This window comes from Megascapheus bottae, chromosome 6, assembly GCF_031878675.1.
Source record: "Megascapheus bottae isolate mThoBot1 chromosome 6, mThoBot2.hap1, whole genome shotgun sequence".
Classification (NCBI taxonomy): domain Eukaryota; kingdom Metazoa; phylum Chordata; class Mammalia; order Rodentia; family Geomyidae; genus Megascapheus; species Megascapheus bottae.
This window is the reverse complement of record NC_143514.1, coordinates 50,054,816-50,078,742: the sequence shown is the minus strand read 5'-3', so window position 1 is coordinate 50,078,742 and position 23,927 is coordinate 50,054,816. Positions and strand designations below refer to the sequence as shown.

The window sequence follows — 23,927 nt, the reverse complement described above, 5'->3', positions numbered from 1 at the left end:
TCAATTCCTTGGTACCACGTACACAGAAAAGGTCAGAAGTGGTGCTGTGGCTCAAGTGGTAGAAAGCTCAAGGACAGTGCCCAGGCCTTGAGCTGAAGCTCTAGAACTGAAAAGAAAAAAAAAAAAGAATTTCCTTTCTTGGTGAAGCCTAACACTCTGTGGTATATACCACATTTTGCTCAACCATTCCTCTATTGATGGCTGCTTGGCTGGCTCCTACCTTTTAGCTATTTTACGTATTTTTTTAACTTAACATATTATGAACATGTGAATAATTTGTCTCAAGGCCTTTTAATGGTGGCTTTGCAGTACATGACATGCTTGTCCATAATTTCCTTGGCTAGCCCGTGAGGGTTAGGACAGCTGTTTCTTTCTTTCTTCCTTTCCCCTTTCCATTTGACCATGCCCTGATGGAGAACATCTTTGCATGGCATGTTGATTATCTCTTCTAGACAAGAATACTGCATAGTGTTTAGGTCAATGATTCCACTTGCTAGACTCTTACAACCAGGCTAAGCTGGGGGTGGCCTGTTACATAGATCCCCATTTCTCAACACCAGAGAGTACCCCTATGCCCAGATTCCACCGCAATACCCAGAGGTGAGCATGGCGCTCTGGTAATTAGAAACTAGTTAGCCTTCCTTTCTGCTTAAGTTAAGCTGAACTGCTTTGTAAAGGGGTCTTCACTGGAGGAGGTTTCTTAAATAAAAATACACTCAAATTAACTCACAGCCAGGCATGGTGGCTCACACCTGTAATCCTAGCTACTCAGGAGGCTGAGATCTGAGGATCAAGGTTCAAAGCCAGCCCGGGTACAAAAGGACCTGAGGCTCTTATCTCCAAATAAACTCCAGAAAACAGGAAGTGGGGCTTGGCTTAGGGGTAAGGGGGTAGCCTTGAGCTGAAGAGCTCAGGGACAACACCCAGGCTTAGTTCAAGCTCCATGACCCCCAAACACAAAACAAAACAAAACAAAACAAAACAAAATTAACTCACACTAGTTAAAACAAGGGAGAATTTCAGAAAGATATCCCTGAAAACTGAAAGGCCAGGCTACCTACTCTTAACCAGGATGTGGAACTGGAAAGTCAAGAGCTTGGACTGCTTCCAAGGAGTACCCCCCCGCCGCCCCCCTGCTGCCCATACCATTTGGGTCTGCTCCCTCTCACTTGTGTCTCTCCACGCATCTCCTTCATTCCTTTCCCTCTTCCTGCCCACACCAGGTTGGATGCCAGCTCACAGGTGCATGGGATGTGGCAGAAATGACCTTCATAGCCTTTATCATACTCCAATCTGTAACATCAAAAGTCGGGAAACAGCCTAAATACCCAATGGTGGGAGAATGATTAAACATTAACGCGGCACCTCCACCATGTGAAATGTAGTCAGAAATACCTTAGTGAAGAGAGAAAAGCTAGAGGTGAGGTCTTCAGTGGCAAGTGGAGTGAAAATGAAGGGTTACAAATACTAGTTTTACAATATTCATAAGTACATCTGATTGCCACCAGATGAAGCATGGAGAGGTATCGAAGTTAAGGACAAGAATGTTGCTACAAACCCAAACTCTTAGGTAAATCCATGGGAAAAAAACCACAAGAGTTAACTTGGAAAGCAATGCCAATGAATTCCCAATGGTTCTGAATTCTTTAGAAAATGTCGTTTCCTGTTTAATGGAACTTTCTGAAACCAATTGGTTCTGAAAGTCTGAACATTCTCAAACAAACCCCACACCCAACAGAGCTTACTGCTTCTCAAAATGAGAATGACCTCTTGGCTTCCACAAATATCACAGGAATTGGGAAGTGCCCAGGAACAGCCTGAGCTTCAAGGACTTGAGAGATGGGTGGTATTGGCTGGGGGCAGCCTGGGGGTTATTTTCTTATTGCTCATAAAATAAAATACAAACTGCTATTCTCCTCCTTGTGGTGTTCCTTGATCTGAGTTGTTTAGATTGCTGAATAAACAGGCTGTCGATGGTTATGGGGTGAAAGACTGGAAGCTACCAGCTGTTGGGGGGGGGCAGAGGAAGCCTTAAGAGGCTTCTCTGCTTCCATGATGCTGGGACATAAGATTCTCCAGTTCTGTCAACCCAGGTATGGGGCATACACACCCCACTTCCAAAGTATGGAGAAATACATTTTTCTAAGCATTACAAAAAGTTCTCTGGAGTATGCCTGTTTTTTTCATTCAAAACATCCTTTTTCAGCTCTGTTTAGCTTTTTTATGGCTGTTTGGACAAGCAGAACAAATGACATTAACGTAGCATACCCAGAGCAGGGTCTTTGGTTAATCTCTGTGTAGTCTATGTTGTGAGGAAAATTTGCATTTGCTCTTCAGCAAGAATTCTGCCATGAAAATTTATTTTACCACAGAAGAACCAAAGCCGGTCCTCCTGTCTCCAGCTCTGCTTCATCTCCGTGTCTCCAGACACAGAACAACTGCTTGTCCTTTCCCCTGCCACTTATGCCCTTTCTCTGCATCTCTGTGATGCCTTTTCCCAGAGCTGGATCAGGAGCCACATGTCAGTCATGTGGCTTAGCATCCCACAGGATGCTAGATAAGTCCTGTGGGAGAAACATAACTGAGGAGATGGAAGGGTGCTGAATAGACATGAAATAGGCATTCAGTTGGCATCAACTGCTGTAGAGGTGAAACTGTCTAGGGGTTTAGGTCCTTTTCTTTTCTCGGCCAAATAAGGAAATATGAGGCAGGAAAAAAGGGAGCAGAGGCAAAGTTTATTCAAAAGTAAGAGTAAGGCATCAGAGGAAAGGCTCTTAGCTACTGGCAGGTTGGTACAAGTTCTCAACCAGGACTTCTCCATGAAAGATTTACCCTTTTTTGGTGAGCCTTGGCTGTCTGACATCTGATTGGGTCATTGTCCACCTCATGCCAAGAGGAAGGGCTCTGTCCCTGTGCAGGTCTGCTCCAGGGGCAGTAAGGGCTTTGCTCTCATCAGAGCTGTTATCCTTCATTTTCCAAGGTCTTCAGGAAGAGGAGGGGGTGTCAGCTCTGCCTCATCTTTGGTCTCTCCCTATCTGCCTAATTTTTCCCTTTTGCTTCTCCCTCGGAGGATTCATTGTTGTTTGTCAGGGTGTTCTTTCATCTCCTGCTTATTTCCATCTCACTTTAAGTAGCTGACCCAGTGGTCTACTCTTTACCCGGGCATGGTTGCCAGCTTAAGAATGAGGCAACTTCAGTTGGGCACCTTCAGTGGCTTGCCCCTGTAATCCTAGTTCTTAGAAGGATGAGATCTGAGGATAATGGTTCTAAGTCAGTCTAGGCAGGAAAGGCTGTGAGACTCTTATCTCCATTAACCACCTAAAAACTGGAAGTGGAGCTATGGCTCAAAGGGGTAGAGGGCTACTGTTGAGCAGAAAAAGTCAGGGATAGTGCCCAGGCTCTGAGTTCAAGCCTCACAACCAATGAAAAAGCAAGCTGGAATGGTCTAAGCCTACAGGTACAAGATATTTCAAGAAGTAAGCAAAAAGCAGAACAAGTGTCCCAACCCTAGCCATGAGCTGGGAATGAGGAAGGCACGCTTGGAAGAGGAACAAAAACTCTTCTCTAGACAGCCCATATCTCTTCTGGAATTCTTCTTTGCCTTCTCTCTGCCCTAGAAAGCCCTCCTGTGAAGACACCTGTGGACTTCTGGCTGGAATCAGATCATGGGGTCATAGATAGGACAAAGAAGGCCAGAGGGAAGTGGGGAGGCTTTTTCACTCCTGTTTCATTCCTACAGGGTCATGTGGGGCTGAGATGTTCTTACCAGGGCCCAGGCTCTGGTCACGGTGGACTCTCCATCCAAGTAACCACTTCAACCCCAGTTGGACCTAAGACACTTAAATTACTAAGGACTCAAGTGGTAGAGCACCTGCTTAGCAAGCATGAGGCTTCAATCCCAGTACTCAGCACACTAAACAACCACCATCACCATGACAACCTCTCTCTCTCTCGTTGGTAGTTCTGTTTCTTGGGGGAATCTAGACTAATATAACTTTCCTGGCAGGAGGAATCAAAGTGGCGCTCGGCACTCTCTGAGCTGGGCACTGGCACCAACAGACCATCTGGGGATCACTTGAATGTGTTGGTAAACACGCAGGTCATTGAAAAGCAGAGAGCTGGTTCAGTGAACAGCAGAGCGATAGCCTTGACCTTGCCTGCCAGCTCCCCCTCCATCAAGCCTCTAGTGACCCATCCTTTCCTCTTGGCCTTCCCTCTCTCCCACAGACACCACTTTTGTCTGAGCCATAGTAGGAATTGCCAGCCCTTGACTGTCAACTGCTGCTAACTCCCAGCTTCTATCTTCTCCTTTCTGGTTCTTGTCCTGGTCAGCCAGGCATCGAGGACTCTTACCACAGCTCATACTTTCATGCTTGTGTTCTTTAGTCACCTAATAAATCTCTAATGAGGACCACCCAGGGCTGCCTACATAGTCCAGGCCTCCAAGAACTGAGGTTATGGGTAAATATAGGCTGGGAAACAGATAAGAGCAGTCACAGCCTGGCAGCATCCAGAGAGAGAGGATACCAGCCCTAGAGAGGAGGAAAACAGCAGGGGAGGCAGCAGGCAGAAGAGCAACATTGTAATAAACCTTCTTTTCTGAACCTTTACTGTTCAGAAAATCCCATTTTCCCCACAGATTTCAACTAACACGGATTCTCCAGGACAAGGTGTCAGCACAGCAACTAGAGACTGAGATGCTGTGATAGGATTCGCCTCTCCTGGGGTTTGGCATATCTGGATAATGATTGCAGCACTGAGGAAGAGGCTGACTAACACTTAACCTAGCACTTACCTTCCCAGGTATTGGGCTATGTAAGCTAAGTATAGATTGCCTCTACTCAACCTTCATGTAGCACCTATATGAACTGGGCCCTTCTACACCCCATTTTATAGAGAGGCAAGCGAGCAGCGAAAGCTGATGGCTTGTCTAAGGTCACTGTTGGGAAGCTGCAGTGTTAGGGTTTGGACTCACAGTTTCACTTCATGGCCCATGGGCCTAACTGTAAACCTGGCAGTTATGCCAGGGTGTGGGCATCAAGATCTCCCAGCCAACAACTGTGGGAGGAAGAAAAACAAGTCCTTACACCTGGGGCCAGGGTGAAGGGTAGGTCATTCAGGGTTCCTTTCCTTCCAGACATTTCCTGGGATGGTGTTTTTCTAGGAAAACTCATCTGAAGCTCTTAATAAGCTCTTCACTTGTTATATCACAACTCTCCTCCATTCAAGTTGATTCTCAGCATTCGAGTAAGATATTTAAAGAGCTATTTAAGGATTAGAAACTGAATCAAACAAGCTCATTACAGAAATTCTAGTGTGTACAAAAAAATAACAGGGAACTCAAGAAACTAATCCCCCCAAACCCAATAAACCAGTCACCAAATGGGCAAGAGAATTAAAGAGAGACTTAGCACAAGAAGAGATTAAAATGGCAGAAAAGCATATGAGAAAATGTTCATCATCCATGGCCATAAAAGAAATGCAAATAAAAACAACCCTAAGATACCACCTTACCCCAACAAGAATGGCCAAGATTTTGAACTCAGACAATGACAGTTGCTGGTGGGGTTGTGGAGAAAAAGGAACCCTACTGCACTGCTGGTGGGAATGTAAACTAGTTCAGCCACTCTGGAAAGCAGTGTGGAGATTTCTTAAAGAACTGAAAATTGACCTTCCCTACGATCCCGCCATACCACTTCTGGGCATCTACCCTGAACATCATAACTCAAGATATGATAAGGACACCTGCTCAGCTATGTTCATCTCCGCACTATTCACAATAGCCAGGCGATGGAAACAATCCAGATGCCCTACTGCAGATGAATGGATACAGAAAATGTGATATATATATATATATATATAGATAGATAGATAGATAGATAGATAGATACACAATGGAATTCTTCATAGCCAACAGACAAGATAAAATAATGGCATTTGCAGGGAAGTGGATGAATCTAGAGCGAATCATGTTGAGTGAGACAAGTCAAGACCTAAGGAACAAAAGGTGCATGGTATCCTTAATATGTGACTATTAAATCCAAAGAGTACAAGAGCTAGGACTCAATATCTGCACACCCAATGCTATGGACATGGTAATGGAAATATAAACATAACTATATAGACATAAAAACCTATGACTCTATAGACATAATATTTTATTACATAAATTAATATGTTTCTATGACATACAAACCCTTAGCCTAATTTTGATTAAGTTCTAAATACTAAGCCCCAGTGATTGTAAATAGAGATGGGAATCTCTTCTTGAACACTTGTTAAACTTGTCATTTAAAATATGATGTAAAAATCAACGTTAATAAATTCTTTAATAAAAAAAAATAGCCTGATCATTGTCAGACATTTGTTTACCAGTAAACGTGGCGCCACTGTGTGGCCAAACTTATGAACACCTGGATAGTCGGCTTTGAAATGATGTATCTTATTTAAACTGAGGAGAGTTAATATTATTCTAAAGATATAGTTCCAGATTTTATTAGTATTTTATGTCACACTATTTCATATTCCTATAATTTACATCTGAGCCAAGTGTGACTCCTTTGTGACATGGTATTTGGGTCTTGGGTATCTGAGTTCTGGGACAATTCCTCAAAGGAGGTGCCACGTGAGCTAGAGTTTAACCAACAGAACACTAAGAAATAAATAACGAGAAAAGAGAAGCCAGTCTAAACAGAGAGTGGGATAGGATGTGCCCTGAGATAAGGAGCTCAGGCACAAGAAAAGCTAAGGCAGCTTTTCCAGTCATTTTAATGAGACAGTGATCTCTGTCTTCATTGCCACACTGCAGAATGTGTTCCTCCTGTTCTCCTTACATACCCACCTCCTTTTATTTCTACAGATGTACATGGATTCTTTTTTGTTGTTGTTGGTGGTGGTCTGGGAGCTTGAACTAAGGGACTGGGCTCTGTCCCTGAGCTTCTTTCGTGATCAAGGCTAGTGCTCTACCACTTTGAACCAGAGATCTACTTCTGGTTTTCTGGTGGTTAATTGGAGATAAGTGTCTCTTGGATTTTCTTGCCTGGGCTGACTTCCACAATCCTCAGATCTCAGACTCCTGAGTAGCTGAGATTATATTAGTGAGCCACCAGCAACTGGCACATACATTTTTTTTTTAAGGATGCCAAATGCAGACAGATTTACTGCAAAAGCACAACTGACATTCCATAAAGGTCCAAGAACTTCAACAACCAGTTTCCTAGCCTGCTAACTCAATAATTTTAAGTTAAATTTCCCAGTCTTTTAGATGTGGTTGTCCAAGACATTGGGTCTCACCTCCCTCTCCCCACATAACCGACCTTGAGCTCTTTAAGGTTATTCAGCAGGCTCTGGTGGCTGTGTCAATACTCCTAGCTACTTAGGAGATAATGATCTGAGGATCACGGTTTGAGGCTGGAACAGGCACACAAATCCATGAGCCTTTCACTCCAACTAACCAGCAAGAAGCCAGAGTGGAGGTGTGGCTCAAGTGGTAGAGTAGTGGCTTTGAGTGAAAAAGCCAAGCAAGAGTACTAGGCCCTGGATTCAAGCCCCAATAATAGGAAACATACTCACAAAAGAAAGGAAAAGAAAGAAAGAGAAAAAAAGAAAGAGAGAAAGAAAGGGAAGGAGAAAGAAAGGGAAGGAGAAAGAAAGGGAAGGAAGGAGAGAAGGAAGGGAGGGAGGAGAGAAGGAAGGAAGGAAGGAAGGGAGGGAGGGAGGGAGGGAGAGAAGGAGGAAAGGAAGGAAAGGAGGAAGGAAGGGCGGGCAGGAGGAAGGAAATTTAGGAGATCCCTAAATCAGTCTCATTGTCTGCATGCTGCCTTTAGAACAAGCCTGTGGCCCAAGCTCCAGAAAAACAAACTTTATACAACTGACAGTACCGTGTGCCTTTTGGCGCCAAAGAAGAGGTATTTTAACATGTTGAATGTTTGATGAATAGATGGGACCACTGTGAAGCTGCGGAAATCCGGGTCCATCTCAGACAAACACTTCACCCAAAAATCCCCCTTCCCCCGCCCCAGTCCAGCTTGACAATAGAAAGCAGATGCATGGGAGAGCCTGTAGGAGTTGAGGGGGCCATGACGAGGGCAGACTGGTGAGAGCTGCAATGACATACATCGGCGGTGCTTCAATAAAACCCTGGACCCTGGTGATGCTGTTTGGTGAAGGCGTGACCCCTGGTCACCAGCCTTCCAACCACCATGATCCCTCCTCCTGTCTCTGTTTTTCTACTCCACCTGTCAGTTGCTCACCTAGGGACTGAGGAAGAGCCCACAGAGGTCATGAATTTCTTTTGTGCGCCTGTCCTGGGGCTTAAATTCAGGGCCCGGGTGCTGTTCCAGAGCTTTTTTTTTTTTTTCTCAGCACTCTACCACTTGAGCCACAGCTTCACTTCTGGCTTTTTTTTTTTGAAGTTAACTGGAGATAAGAGTCTTACAGACTTTCCTGCTCAGGCTGGCTGTGAACTGTGATCCTCCTGAGTAGCTAGGAGGACAGGGGTGAGCCACCCATGCCTGGCTGAGGTTGTACATAGCTAAAGCAAAAAGGGCTGAAGGTGTGGTTCAAGGCATAACATATCTAGCAAGTGCAAGGCCCTGAGCTCAACCTCCAGTGCCTCAAGCAAACAGATAAAAAGAGTTTGCTAGGCAGAGATGCATGGAAAGGCCATTCTAGGCAATGAGAATACTTGGTGTGTGTGTGGGGAAGGTCATGGAGAAAAGACAAATATGAAAATGATGAGTTTAGTGTCGCTACAGTCTTCAGGTGACATGATGGGGCTGGAGAAGTAGGTGGGGCCTATCATGTAAAAAGTCGGGGACTAAAGCTAATTTCAGATTAGGTTTGTTTCTACTGGTCATGTACTCACAGAAAGCTTTCCTGCCCATCTTTAAGCCATTAGATTGAATGGGTCCTATTCCTTGGCCTTCTGTCTTTAGAACTGAGCCATGGCCTTCTATCAGGTCTACTAATTCTCTGGTCCTCTGACTCCCTTAGTTCTACATAGATCCAGATACTTGAAACCTGAGGGTTTCAAGGTTCCGAAATCTTTTAAGATTCAGAGACAACTGATTTTCCATGGCAGGGATGTTGTATTTTCTCTCTGTATACTATAGGCAGAGTGCTGATGTTTTAGACTTGCACAGGCTGGACCTGTTCTTTCTTCCAGGGAGAAGGGTTTTTACATATTCTGTATTGTTGAGTTTTATGCTTAGCTCTTCAGTATTTTTGATCACCACTGAATGGTGCAGGAGCTAGTTAGCAATTTTCCTGTTAGACCCATGTAAGTAAATAAGGACAAAGCTGAGACCAAAACTCAGGTCTCTTGACTCTCCCTCTAGTGCTCCTTTGGATGTGCTCCAGCTCCTGGCTCTGCCTAGCTAGTTATGGGACAGAATGTACTTGGCTTCCTCAAATCCTCTGGGTCCTGTTTGAGAACTAGAGCCAAAGGAGGGTTGTGTTTCCAGAATGGAATTCTGTTATGCCTCAGTCCAAACAGCATAATTGTGTGTCTTCTGCTAGCTCTCTCTCTTCTGTGAAATGGGAATGGATCCTACTCAATCGGTCAGCTACAGCTGAGATCAGGGACTAGAGTAGGGAGGTGTAGTTGTTGCTATTCTGTGGTTGTTTTGTGATGGATCCCGGATGGTGGATATATGTTCAAATTGTGGAATCTTCCAGTCAGAGCTAGCAGGAGCTTTGAGGACAGTGTGGAGGGTGGCAGTGTGGTAGGCTGGCTTGGAAGACTCCTCAGAGCCAGAGGATAATTGTTTCCTCTTAGCATTAAGCCTCCTGTCTGGAATTGAACAAACTGAAAAAGGATGTTCTCCAGGATGGGCTCTTGCTCTAGAGAGGCTTTCTGAACTGAAATTGCAGATCCCAAGACTATGATTTCTGGATCCTGTATACATTCTTTCTGGTACCTGCCAGGCTGAGCTTGCAGGGCCCAGAGCCAGAGCTGAGGGTCAGACAGGGGGTTAAGAACCTTGTATATCAGCTGAGTGGGTGTTGAAGGCTCACACTTGTAATCTTAGCTACTTGAGAGTCTGAGATCTAAAGATAGCAGTTCAAAGCCAGCTGGGGTGGGAAAGCTCTTGAGATTTTCTCTAATTAACCACCAAAAAGCCAGAAATGGGGAAATGGAACTGCAGTTCAAGTGGTAATAGTGCTAGCCTTGAGCAGAAGAGCTCAGGGACAGTGCCCAGGTTTGAGTTCAAGCCCCATGACCTATACTCCTATCCCCCCGGCTCCCCAAAAATCCTGCATGTCAAAGATCTTTTCCCTATGAAAGTCACAAACTACTAGTTAACAGCAATAACAACTTACTTCTTACTTATTTAGCTCCAGGCACTTTATATTCCAAACTATCTTGGTGAAATAAATCTAGAATTGTAGGAGGTGTGTTGATTTCTACTAAAGTGTAGACACAAGGGATGAAAAGGTCTTCCAGAAACCAAAACTTAGGTATGTTTAGGTTCTTTTTCTTCCGATCGCAGGAGAAGGGAGGGACTTCAGGATTGGGTGTCCCCTCCTTGAGTGATGATGGACAGAGAAATGAGTCAACTAGAGGTCATGGCTGCAGCAGCCTGGCCTGGTCTGGCCTGGCGAGCCCACGTGGTAGGCGGGGCTAATTTGGGCGAAGCCACGCCCCTGGGGGCGGGGCCGCATCAGGCGGGGCGGGGCCTCACGTAGGCCGGGCCGTCCGGCCGAGGCGGAAGTGGCCCCATGGGCGGAGATACTGGACTCGGAGTCGCGTCGCGGTGACCTGGGATCCGAGGGCCACGGCCTTTACTTGGACTTAAAACTCCCTGGGCCGCCGCCGTGTTCTCCTCGTCTCCGCTGCAGCCGCCGGGACCATGACGCCCCGCCTGCTGCTGCGCGCCTGGCCCCGGGGACCTACGGTTGCCCCCTGTCGGACCCTCAGCGCCGGCTCCGGGTCCGGCCCGTACCTCCAGCACAGCATCGTCCCCACCATGCACTACCAGGACAGCCTGCCCAGGTGAGCGCGGCCTCCGGGTCCCCGCCGCCAGCTCGGGGTCGGTGGGGCCGACTCGGAGCTGCTCCCGATCCGACCCCGCTTCCACCCTCGAGCCTCCAGCTTGCAGGCAGCCACATCCCCCAATCTGAAGGCCTGCACGGAAACCTCAGGACCCTCAAGTTCTCGCCCAGAATCCCCCTGTGCTCACATTCTCCAGCCTGAACCCTCTCACATGCCTCTGCACTCACCCAACCTCACACCGGTCCCCACATTTCTCCCTGAAAAGTCTCCTGCTTGAATAGCTCCAGCACCAGCCTCCATCAGGTGTCTCGAAGGGGTACTTTCACGAAACATGAACGGCCCAGTTTTCGATCTAGCCTCCCTCAGCGTCTCCCAGGGCTCTCTCCCTTAGGACCCTCTGCCCCACAGTCCCCATTCTTCTCATCATTCTCCACAGCACACCCCCATACTCACCCTCATCCTTAAAGTACTTCTTAGTGGTGTGTTTGTGGGGGGTGGTGTTGGTATTGGGGCTTAAACTCGCACCATCCCTTAGCTTTTCTGCCCCAAGTTTATCCTAACTGCTAAATTCAATCTTCACCTGAAAATTTTACCCCATCCAACTTTCAGCACCACTCCCACTCAGGCTCCTCCCCCTAACATATCTTCTACTTTACTCCCTGAAACCTCAGCCCACTTTACCAGATTTCTAGACAACACTCTCTCTGTAACCCCCACTCCAATGATCTTATTAAAATTAGGGACAGAATCCTCCCAAATTCTCAGTCCCTTTCACCATAGCCTATCCGACTTTTGCAACACCTTACCCAGAGTCTTCCTGTGCTATCAAAATAGTCCCAATATATCTTTCTCTCCCCCTCCTTCACCCAGTACTTTCTTAAATCTGGTTTTCAGTCCCCCACCCTGGCTTGATCTAAATTTCCAGGTCCTCTCCAGTAATAGAAATTCCCTTCACATTCTAAAACCCGAACTAAACTGTCTTCCCTCCCCATTTAGTTCCTGGAGCCAAGTTCCAAATGTGTCTCAGAAACCCTTCTTTCTTTCTCACCAAACTGCCATCAAATATCCCCCAGCCAAGGGGCTTGAGGGAAAGAACACTGGGTTGCTGTGGGGAGCTACTTAACCCAGCATTATCATGCTGGCACTGCCAGCAAGATCATTTTCTGTGAAATTACACTGGACAAGCACCTAAGACAATCTAAAATGAGAATGTCTGAACTTGGTAGGAAGAAGAGGAAAGGGAAGAGGACTTTGACACCATGGGAAAAGCTGTGGGGCTCTCCTTAGCCTGTGTGTTTCAGCTGTGGCAGTATGTAGGGGAAAGGTGAGGACTGAGAGCCAGGCTGAGTCAGATGTCAGTGACTTTGAGGCAGAGTAGTGCCCCACCCAGCCCAGGTTTAAGATCAAAGAGATTCCCATCCTGCCTCTCTGCATTTCAGGATTGAAAGGCTGGAAAAAAAATTAAGGATCTTTTACTCCAAACCCATGCATAGCACAAAAAGATCTGTAGGAATCTGGATATTATATATATAAAAAAAAAGTCTAGTGGTCACTGATTTAAGGAACCAACCTTACCTAGGCCTCCAAAAATATAGAGTGGTAGATGAGAGATGAAATTCTTTTTGTCAGGGTGGGGAATTTGGCCTAGTGGTAGAGTGCTTGCCTAGCATACACAAAGACCCGGGTTCGATTCCTCGGTACCACATATCTAGAAAAAAAAAAGCCAGAAATGGTGCTGTGGCTCAAGTGGTAGAATTGTAGCCTTGAGAAAGCCCAAGAACAGTGCTCAGGCCCTGAGTTCAAGGCCCAGGACTGGCCAAAAAAGAAAAAAATTCCTTTGTCTCTGAGATTATGGACTAGTGAAATGTTGATGTCAAAATCTGACTTTGAAGTCTGACTGAACCTAGTTTCAGATTCTTTATGTACCTGTCATTCTTTAGCTGCATTTTTAGGTAATTCACTTAGCTTTTTCTTTCTTTCATGATACTGGAATTTGAACTCTGAGCCTGGCATCCTGGTTTCCTAGGCAAGCACACTACCCTGGGTCTTGTTCAGAGCAGCCTTAGACCCAAGTCTCCTACCTATACCTCCTGTGTAGCTGGGTCACAGGTGTGCAGTGCCCCACCCTGCTTTTTTGTTTTTTCTTTTTAAACAGGATCTCAGCTTAAACTGGTCTTGAACTCAGGATCCTTCTACCTCAGTTTCCCCAGTGGTATTGATTACAGTTTATACTCCCATGCCTGGCTGGAAATTCAGTTAACTTATTAGAGCCACAATCATTTATGAAGGTGTAATGGCTATTTTGACTGAAATAGGGTGCCAGAGATAAACACCTTTGGCACTTCCTCTTATCACTGCCACATTTTAACTAAGTGACCTTGAACTCTTTCCTCTAGGAACCCTGATATTGTCATTTGCTTAAATGTTATTTTTTATTATTTATTTATTTATTTATTTGCCAGTCCTGGGCTTGAGCTCAATTCCTGAGCCCTGTCCTTGGACTTTCTCAAGGCTAGAGCTCTACCACTTGAGCCATAGCACCATTTTCAGATTTTTCTATGTATGTGGTACTGAGGAATTGAACCTGGGTCTTTGTGCATGCTAGGCAAGCACTCTACCACTAGGCCAAACTCCCAGCTCCTAAATGTTATTTTTTTCTTTGGCGCTTTTTTTTTGGGTGCTTACGATAAAATGTATGTCATATAACATTTGCCATTATAACCATTTTCAGGTATATAGCTCAGTTAGCTGTTATTTTTAAGGCATATATTAATATAATCTCAAACTGCATATATATATATATAATCTCTTCTGAGGAAAGGAAGAGTGAATTAGCTGACCTTATTAATTTAGTAAATACTTATTGGGATGGTTTGGAGACCCACCAGGCACGCTGAGGGGTTTACTGTACCTCAGAGGAAATGATAAGTAAATAGAATTAGACTATGATGTGTTAAGAGGGAAATGGCTTCTTGTGGTTGGCCCATCATGAGACAGCAGTCAGATGTGATTTTTAATCCCAGCTGTCCTTCTTAGCTGTGTGTACAGGAAGTCACTTAACCCTCACATGGGAATGTAAATATACCGTTACACAAAGCACTTAGTACAGACTCTGGCTCACAGTTGGTATACAATAGGTATGCAACTCTAACTATTGCCTGTCTAGAATGTGCTGGAAGAGAACCAGTGTGTTGTGTTTTGTCTGCTCAGAGGTGGAGTGATTTAGTGCCTGGAAGTGTGGGGACACTTCATAGGGGAGATGGCACATGAGCTAGAATTTGAAGTTCACCCAGTGAAGACTGAGCAGGAAGGAAAAGATGCCTGGAGTATAGGTTACAATCAGAAGTTTTGAGGGGTTTGTGGTACGCTTCAGCCTAAAGAATCACCATTTAGGCCTAAGTTATTAGAACAGGCCTGGAGTGTGTATAGGAGAGAGCAGTAAATGTCAACTATCTTTTGTTTTTGTTTAATTCCTAACCACGGAGTGATAATTAGAGTTCAAGCCATAGCTGGCAGGCTGCTAGAATTCATGCTAGAGGCAGGAGAGGCAATGTGGAGGATAATGGGTAGTGGTGTGACCCCAAAAGCATGATTTTCAAACTGACCTTGACTTCCAGAATAGTTGTACTCCTAAGTAATTTGGTGAGCACTAGAAAACCTTTTATTTGATTTTTCCCTTATGAGTTTTTTTTAAGAGCTTTTAGTATAACAAAAAGGTATTTACAAAGTGTTTAAGAAACCCATTGAACAAATGATCCAAGAAATTGTGAGACTAAAGAATAAGTCATCGGAAGAAAGTAAGAAACTCATAGTTCTTTTGTGGGAAGGGCTTTTTAGCTGTGTTCTTGCTACTGCTGACAGTGGACTGAGTAGTGATAGTCTGAGAAATCCCTCTGCTTCAGGCTTTCTTTGTTTCTGTCTTTGTTGGGGCAAATGGGGATTAACTGGGAGTGGGGTGGTAACGATGCAAATGCATTGTTTTTTTAAATAGAGATTCCAATTCCAACTGTCATTTATTTATTTATGCTTATTTATGGAATTGAAACTTTCATTTTATTCAGCTTATTTTAGTGAATATAAAGAGCCTCACACTGCCCATGGCCTCTGTGTTTATCTGGCTTTTAAGCAAGCATGTGAGTTTCCATTTATTGAAAGCCTGTTCTGAGCTGGATCATGAGCCAGTAGAAGGGAAGGGGTTTCAGAGTCAGTGTCAGGAATGGTGACGCCCCTCTATATAGCCATGCTCACCAGAGCCAATTCTGCAGACCTCTTCCTGGCCCTGTGTTCAGTGATGGTAATTTAACTGGCCATCGTGGGGTATTTATGCATCACATGATCCTGTAAATGCTACAGCTCAGGCTTTCATCTCCAGAGAGCTGTTCCCTGCCCACCTTCCCTTTGAGTATATAATAGGGATAAAAGTAGGGGACAAGGTGTCCAGTTGGGTTAGAGAGAATGGAAACTTGTTTAACTACATGGCAGGTGATAGGGTAATCCAGGTACTGGTCTCTTCTGGAAGTTGGAGAATAGCTTTCTTTAGGGGAGAAACCCAAAGGTGAGTAACATTTTCAGGACAGCAAGCTTTAGAAAAGTGAAGGACTTTAGAAAAGAGAAGGATTGCAGAAAATGTTATAGAATGTAGGGTCATTTGTTGAGCATAGAATGTTCCCGAAGTTATGTGGAAGGGGTTGATGAAGAAACATCGCTTTCTGAGGCTATACTGGATGTTGCTGAGTGGATAGAAGGAACTAGAAGGAAGGGGTTATCAGAATAGGAAGAAAGCTAAAGAGTGGAAGGACTTGGAGAACATGTATATCCTCAGGCACACGGATGTATCTATTCATAGAGCAAGTGTGCTGTGTTCGGTGTCTTGCTGAGCTCCTTATGTACATTCATTTAATCCTTATCACAGCCTAGTGAACTATTTAACAAGTGTACACAGGGCTGGGAGTTTGGCCTAGTGGTAGAGTGCTTGCCTCGCATGCACGAAGACCAGGGTTCGATTCCTCGATACCACATACATAGAAAAAAGCCGGAAATGGTGCTGAGGCTCAAGTGGTAGAGTGCTAGCCTTGAGAAAGTCCAAGGACAGAATAGATTTGTTCAGGGTCACATGGATGCAAGACTTGATCTATGAGATGACTTGATCTATGAGATGCCAGCAATGGACTTAATCTCTCCATGTCCTGGCAGAACGTGCTGGAACCTGACAAGGGCATTCTGATTGCTCTGTGAGGCAATTCTCTCCAGATCAGAGTGGAATCTAGATTTGCTACTGTAACCACCTTACTAGATAAACTGATAGACTTGGTATCCAAGCCTAGGCCTGATTGCAAATCTTGTTTTCTTGCCGAGGTTTTGGTAGTCCTTATATTGGTAAGTTTCACAGATCAGTAAAAATAGGGGAAGAAGAATCCTGCTATCAAGATTTTCATAAAATGAAAGACTTTTAAAAGCCTCCATAAAATAAAAAAAATACTGTGAGAATTAAGTACATTTTTTTTAAACAGAACTGGGTTTGAATTCAAGGCTTTGTGCTTACATGTACATGAAGGACAATTTTAAAATGGTGTTATATTTGAACTCATGTGCTTAGGCAGGTGCTCTATCACTTACTTAGCCATGTCCCCAGCTCCTTTTGTTTCAGTTATTTTCTCAGGTAGGTTCGTAAGTTTTTTCCTCAGGTTGGCCTGGACCATGATTCTCCAATTGATAGCTTTGTAGCTAGATTAGTAGACCCCGGGAATCCAGGGGATTGATTCCAAGAAGCCTGCCATTGAGGAAAAGCCATGAGTGCTAATGATGTTACTGAGAGAAAGCTTAGGATACAGAGTTTACTGCAGATGCAGCCTGACTCTGATGCCATGTTGCCACCCAACCGTCACCAGTATCTTCATTTATTCTCTTAAATTAAGCACATTATGTGCTCTTTTAGGCATGGGAAGATTATCAATGTTAACATTGTTTTGGGGGTACCGTTTAGTTTTGGGGAGGCATATTTTCACAAAGTTGAAGGCAGAGGAACATTTGAAATATCACACAACTGTTTTAACACAACCAACAAGCACACGTGGCTAAGAGCTTCCCCATTATCAACTCAGTTGTATAATGTATTTATAGAGACTTAAGATTTTTGTTTTTGTAATTTCTTTTGATTTTCTAATAGTCAAAACCCTTTCTAGGGGCTGGGAATGTGGCTTAGTGGTAGAGTGCTTGCCTAACATGACCAAAGCCCTTGTTCGATTCCTAAGCACTACATAAACAGAAAAGTCGGAAGTGGCATTGTAACTCAAGTGGTAGAGTGCTAGCCTTAAACAAAAGAAACTCAGGGATAGTGCTCAGGCCCTGAGTTCAAACTCCAGGATTGGTACACACACACACACACACACACACACACACACACACACACCACACACACACACACACTTTCTATAACAAATCTGAGAATATGGTGGGCTTACTGTACAATTAAGTGTGTGTCCCCACACTCTACTTTTTTTTGAGATGGGGTCTCAACTTTTTCCTCAAGTGTCTCAAACTGAAATACTCTCAGTCTCTGCCTGTGGAATAGGTAGGATTATGGGTGTGAGCCACTGTACCTAGCTTAAAGAGTTTTAATAAAGATTTTGTTTTATTTTATGAACTGCTATTGTCTCTAATTTAAAATTTTTTAAGGAAAAAAGCAAACTTTCATTTATATCCACAGTGTCAAAAAAAGTCCTAAGAAATGTCAAATAAATAGCAACTTTGTAAGGTAGCTAAGGTCTCCTGTAATCAGTGAATATAAGGGGATCTGTAGTGTTACAGGTGGCAAATGGTTATCTGTGGCAGACTAAAGGCAAGTCTAGGAAGTGCTCTGCCACTGAGCTTTATCCCCACCCCTGATCCATCAATTATGACTTGACAAAGGTTTTTATTTGATGTTTTGTAGGGAAATTATTGCCCAGTTTGGTTTGTGAAGATAATTAGTGCCATCCATGTATTGTCAGCCTTCTATCAACCTTGCTTTGTTTCTCTAGGCTTCCTATCCCCAAACTTGAAGACACCATCAGGAGATACCTCAGTGCACAGAGGCCTCTTTTGGATGATGGCCAGTTCAGGTAAGTATTGAGAACCTTGAACGACCATGGTTGGGCAGAACATGGCTTACGAGAGGATGGAAAGTGTGGTGGGCCAAACTTCATTGACTGCCTGTGGCTTGATTGGGTTTCCAGAGCCTGGAACTAGTTTATGCATTTGCAAGATCAGGAAGTAGGTTTTCATTCATGAAGAACTTCACTAACCCCTGAGAAGTGAGTTCCTCTCAGCAGACTGAACAAAAGAGAGGACACATGCACCAGAACGCCAGACTTCTACTTTACCAAGCAAGGCTGGCAGATAGGAACATTGGCAGAGGGCATGTGTTTTTGTTTGTTTGTTTGTTTGTTTTTGTTTTTGGAGCTGGGGCTTGAACTTGGGGGGGGGTCTGGGCACTGTCTTTTAGCTTTTTGTTGTTGTTGTTGTTGTTGTTGTTGTTCAAGCCTGGTTGTCTACCACTTGAGCTACAGCTCCACTTTCAGTTTTTTGGTGTTTAATTGGAGATAAGAATCTCATGAACTTTTCTGCCTGGGCTGGCTTTGAACCATGATCCTCAGATCTCAGTCTTCTGAGCAGCTAGAATTACAGGTGTGAGCCACTGGTAGCAGGCCAAGAAAGTTTATTACCAAAGCAATGCAGAGTGGGGGTTAGTCCACCATCAGACATGCATGTGGTTACATTCAAGAAGATATCAAGTCTGGTTAGTCTGCTGAGCTTGGGGCATTGAGACACAGGTTTCTGTTTTTCTTGAGCATCCCTTTAAACAGAGCATAGGTTTCTTCACAGGTTCTTTTTAAGTATCATGCCTTTAAGGTTGATTGACTTTCTGTTCAGAAGTATTTTCTCATCTCATTCCCAGGTTCTCTATATGAGTTCTTGGCTATGAACCTAAATTATGTGTTTGTTTGTTTCTGGTCATACGACTTGAACTCAGAACCTGGGTGCTGTCCTTGTCCTCTTTTGGTCAAGGTTAGTGCTTTACCATTTTGAGTCACAGTACCACTTCAGGTTTTCTGGTAGTTAATTGGAGGTAAGTCTCTCACAGATTTTCTTGCCCAGGTTGGTTTCAAACTGTGGTCTTCAGATCTCAGTCTCCTTGAAGCTAGGATTACAGGCATGAGCTACCAACACCTGGCTGTATTTTTAAATCATGTATTTTGAACTATGGTTTGATTCTGCCTTTTTCTTGGACATTTCAGGAAAACAGAACAGTTCTGTAAGGGTTTTGAAAATGGGATTGGAAAAGAACTGCATGAGCAGCTAGTTGCTCAGGACAAACAGAATAAACATACAAGCTATATTTCAGGTATGTAGGCTGGGCTGTGGGCATGATTTTTCCTCAGAGCCTCTATAATGGGGACTAAAGGACAAAATTCCAAATAGTAAACACCTTTTCTGGCCTCAGAAATATTTTTAGTGAGACCAGCTTTGAAGAAATGGTCTGCCCCCCCCCCCCCCAACTCCTTCCTAAAGTACATATCAAGGTTGAGTGAATTCCTGTCTTCCTCTGTCCTGACTGGAGTCTGCACTCACTACTGGCTTGCATCCTCCATACTTGGAGTGGAGACAGAACCTAATCAGTGGTTCCACTTGAGAAGATGGAGACTGGGTCTTTTGTCCTCCCATCAGGGCTTTCCTCCCTCTCAAACCTCGTTGCTCACAACTCTTCCAATACTGGCTTGCTTCAGCTAATCTGAACTCCAGATCATTTCTCTGATCCATTAGTCTTTCATCCTTCCCTTACCACTTCATTTTATATCTGGCAGACTGTTTCTTCACAGTCCAGGTAGGTGGGATATGAGTTCCAGGAAGAGAAAACAAAGGAAATGGAAAGGAGGAAATATAACTCTTAATGGAAACTACCTGTGTGCCCACTACCTGATGGATCAACAAAATGTACTATATCCTCACAATGGGACATTATTCTACATATTTTTTTTAAAAGAAGAACAGACGCATGCCACAACAGGGATGACCCTCCAGAATATTGAAAGTGACAGAATCTAGCCAGGTGTGATGGCGAATCCCAACGTTCAGAAGGCTGAGACAAGTAAAGAAAGATACAGACCAGCCTGGGCCACATAGCAAAACTATTTCCCCCTGTGCCTCCCCAGAAAGCGATGGGGGTCTAGATGTAGAAGACCACATTATGTAATCCAATTTATATGCCATGAATTATTATGCAGCTCTAAAGTAATAAATGTACTCTCTTGGGGTTGATATCTTTTCCATTGCCTGTGTTTGAATTTTTTTTCTCTATTAAGTATTATATTTAGGGATTGTATTCATTTTTATGTTGTTATGTTCTTTTTTAGGTCCGTGGTTTGATATGTATTTAACTGCTCGAGACTCCATTGTTCTGAACTTTAATCCATTTATGGCATTCAATCCTGACCCCAAATCTGAATATAATGACCAACTCATCAGGGCAACCAACATGACTATTTCTGCCATCCGGTTTCTGAAGACACTCCGGGCTGGCCTCCTGGAGCCTGAGGTATTCCACCTGAACCCTGCCAAGAGTGATACCGACACCTTTAAGAGACTCATACGCTTTGTGCCCTCTTCTCTGTCTTGGTACGGGGCTTACTTGGTCAATGCATATCCACTGGATATGTCCCAGTATTTCCGGCTTTTCAATTCAACACGTATTCCCAAACCCAGTCGGGATGAACTCTTTACCGACGACAAGGCCAGGCACCTCCTGGTCCTAAGGAAAGGACATTTCTATGTCTTTGATGTTCTGGATCGAGACGGAAACATTTTGAGCCCCTCAGAAATCCAGGCACATCTGAAGTACATCCTGTCAGACAGCAGCCCGGTGCCCGAGTTTCCTCTGGCGTACCTGACCAGTGAGAACCGAGACGTCTGGGCAGAGCTCAGGCAGAAGCTGATGCAGAGCGGGAATGAGGAGACACTGAGGAAGGTGGACTCTGCTGTGTTCTGCCTCTGTCTGGATGACTTTCCCATTAAGGACCTCATCCATTTGTCCCACACGATGCTGCACGGTGACGGCACAAACCGCTGGTATGATAAATCCTTTAACCTCATTGTGGCCAAGGATGGCACTGCCGCCGTCCACTTTGAGCACGCTTGGGGCGATGGGGTGGCCGTGCTCAGGTTTTTCAATGAAGTGTTTAAAGACAGCACTCAGACCCCCGCCGTCACTCCCCAGAGCCAGCCAGCTACCACCAACTCTTCTGTCGCCGTGCAGAAACTCAGCTTCAAGTTGAACGATGCCATAAAGGCAGGCATTGCTGCTGCCAAGGGCAAGTTTGAAGATACCATGAACACCCTCACCATCGACTGCATCCAGTTCAACAGGGGTGGTAAGGAATTCTTAAAGAAGCAGAAGCTGAGCCCTGACGCGGTGGCCCAGCTGGCCTTCCAGATGGCCTTCTTGAGGCAGTACGGGAAGACGGTGGCCACCTACGAGTCCTGCAGCACTGCAGCCTTCAAGCATGGCCGCACTGAGACCATCCGCCCGGCCTCTCTCTTCACCAAGAAGTGCTCCGAGGCCTTCGTGAGGGAGCCCGCCAAGCACAGTGCTGGCGAGCTTCAGCAGATGGTGGTGGAGTGCTCCAAGTACCACGGCCAGCTGACCAAAGAAGCGGCCATGGGTGAGGCAGGGCAGGGAGCATGCACTGCAGCCTTGTGGCCCTGGGGACTTGATAACCTTGGGTCCTAACCAGCCACGTCTCATTTCTGCTTCATCCCAGGGGGGTAGAAATCCACCTGGAAATGCCCCAAATGGTTTTTTTCCTTACCCTAGCGGTCTGAAGAGGAAAGCCAGCCGCCAAACCAGAGTGTTCTCATGGCATGACACTGCTCCCCTTACTTGAAGCCACTCTTAGCCATGACATGAGTCTTCTTTAACCACTTGCTAATTATCCCACGCACTCTGACAGTTTCAAATTCTGCTTAATCTTGGAAACCTTTTCTATTTTTTATTATTTTTTTGCCAGTCAGTGAGCTTTCTCAAGGCTAATGCTCTACCACTTGAGCCACAGCACCACTTCTGGCTTTTTTTTTTTTCCTATATATGTGGTACTGAGGAATTGAACCTGGGTCTTCATACATGCTTAGGCAAGCACTCTACCACTAGGCAAACTCTGTTTTGAAGGTAGCAAACAAAGGACCCTGGCCCAGTGTTTACAACAAACGAGTAGCAAGGCTGAAATTGGAACTTCAGTCAAATAACCTTGCTATTACGTTCCAATGACTTTTACATGTATACTTTTTAGTTCATTTGTTCCTCCCTTCCTTTTCTTCCCTTCTTTCTTCCTTCCTTCTCTCCCTCTTTCATTTCTGGCAAGGTCTTGCCCTAAAGCCCCAACTGGCCTCAAACTTCTGATCTTCCTGTATCAGCCTCCTGAATGCTTAGGTTGCAGGCATGCCAGATGAGATGGTATACGATGTGATCTCACCACGCAAGAGGTGGGAGCAAGAGGATTGTGACTTTCAGGATAGCCTGGGTGACACCCTGCAATCATGTCTCAGCTGTCTCACCATCCCCCTCCCCCACAAAAAACTCTTGCTTTTGTGTTAGGCTCAATTTTAGCTATTGACAGCTGAAAATACATTTTAAGAATAATAATTTAAGCCAGGCACAGTGGCTCACGCCTGTAATCCTAGCTACTCAGGAGGCTGAGATCTGATGATTGAGGTTCAAAGCCAGCCAGGGCACAAAAGGACCTGAGACTCTTATATCCAATTAACCTCTAAAAAAAAGGAAGTGGGGCTTGGCTCAAGGGTAGGGTGGTAGCTTTGAGCTCAAGAGCTCAGGGACAGTGCCCAGGTAAGAGTTCAAGCCCCATGACCCACCAAAAAAAAAAAAAAAGAGGAAAAAAGAATTAAAAGTTTTTTGGAGTAAGTCACCCTGAAGGTTAGTATGAATGCAAAGGTAGGCAGACCTTGTGTTCTCCAGGACCTGTGTATGTGGCGGGGTTGAGGTGGGAGTCCTTACTGTAGCTGGGAGGTTTGCTTAAGATCCTTTTCAGTTTGTAGATTCTGCGATTCTGATTGTTCACGTTTTGTCTGACAGGCCAGGGCTTTGACCGACATTTGTTCGCCCTGCGGTACCTGGCAGCAGCCAAAGGGATGGCCCTGCCTGAGCTCTACATGGACCCTGCGTACGGGCAGATAAACCACAACGTCCTGTCCACCAGCACTCTGAGCAGCCCAGCGGTGAGCCTGGGTGGCTTTGCCCCTGTGGTCCCTGATGGCTTTGGCATTGGGTATGCTGTTCACGATAACTGGATAGGCTGCAACGTCTCCTCCTACCAGGGGCGCAATCCCCGGGAGTTCCTCCAGTGTGTTGAGAAGTCTTTAGAAGACATGTTTGATGCCTTAGAAGGCAAATCCATCAAAACCTAGCTTCTACGTCTCTGTAGCTTCCTCATCATGAAAACAGGAGCCCATGTGGCCCACAGGTGCCATTCTGTGCCTAACCATGAGTGTCTTGAGCAGCCAGCGCTGCAGGCTGGAGCTGAAAGATCATGGTTTTTAAGCTAGACATTGCTGAGTGGGACTAGAGCACAACTGAAGATAAGAAATTTCAGTGAGGGGGGGAGGGAAATGGGGACCAAAACATGAGAAAGGGTATCAATGTTTGTGAAGTAATGCACCTTCTATCTGGTGAATATAATGTAACCCTTCTATTAATTACAATAAAAATATATGGAAAAAATATTAAAATGAATTTTAGCCAAGTTTAAAAAAAAGAAATTTCAGTGATAAAGCCTTTTGATCAGGAGATAGGGAAAAATCAGAGGATTTGGAAAAATAATTTGGATATATTTATTGGGTAAGACAAAATAAAAGGTATCTGTGGCTTGGAGATGTATCAAGCTTG

At 44.8% G+C, this 23,927-nt stretch overlaps 1 protein-coding gene and 1 long non-coding RNA gene across 2 annotated transcripts in view; one reads left to right on the top strand and one right to left on the bottom strand.

Moving 5' to 3' along the window:
- LOC150061811 (uncharacterized) overlaps nucleotides 1-11,499 on the bottom strand; it is a 23,583-nt gene extending 12,084 nt beyond the window's left edge. Inside the window, exons 1-2 of the long non-coding RNA XR_016535949.1 lie at nucleotides 11,450-11,499; nucleotides 1,147-1,293 (exon numbers count right to left, since the gene is read on the bottom strand). This is a non-coding gene — a long non-coding RNA (uncharacterized LOC150061811). The remainder of the gene's footprint in view (nucleotides 1-1,146; nucleotides 1,294-11,449) is intronic.
- Nucleotides 10,717-23,927, top strand: Cpt2 (carnitine palmitoyltransferase 2). The gene is made up of 5 exons (XM_090334812.1): nucleotides 10,717-10,996; nucleotides 18,016-18,096; nucleotides 19,273-19,379; nucleotides 20,389-21,693; nucleotides 23,118-23,927. Exons 1-5 carry the CDS (start codon nucleotides 10,854-10,856, stop codon nucleotides 23,447-23,449), a joined length of 1,968 nt encoding a protein of 655 aa, XP_090190938.1. The 5' UTR covers nucleotides 10,717-10,853; the 3' UTR covers nucleotides 23,450-23,927.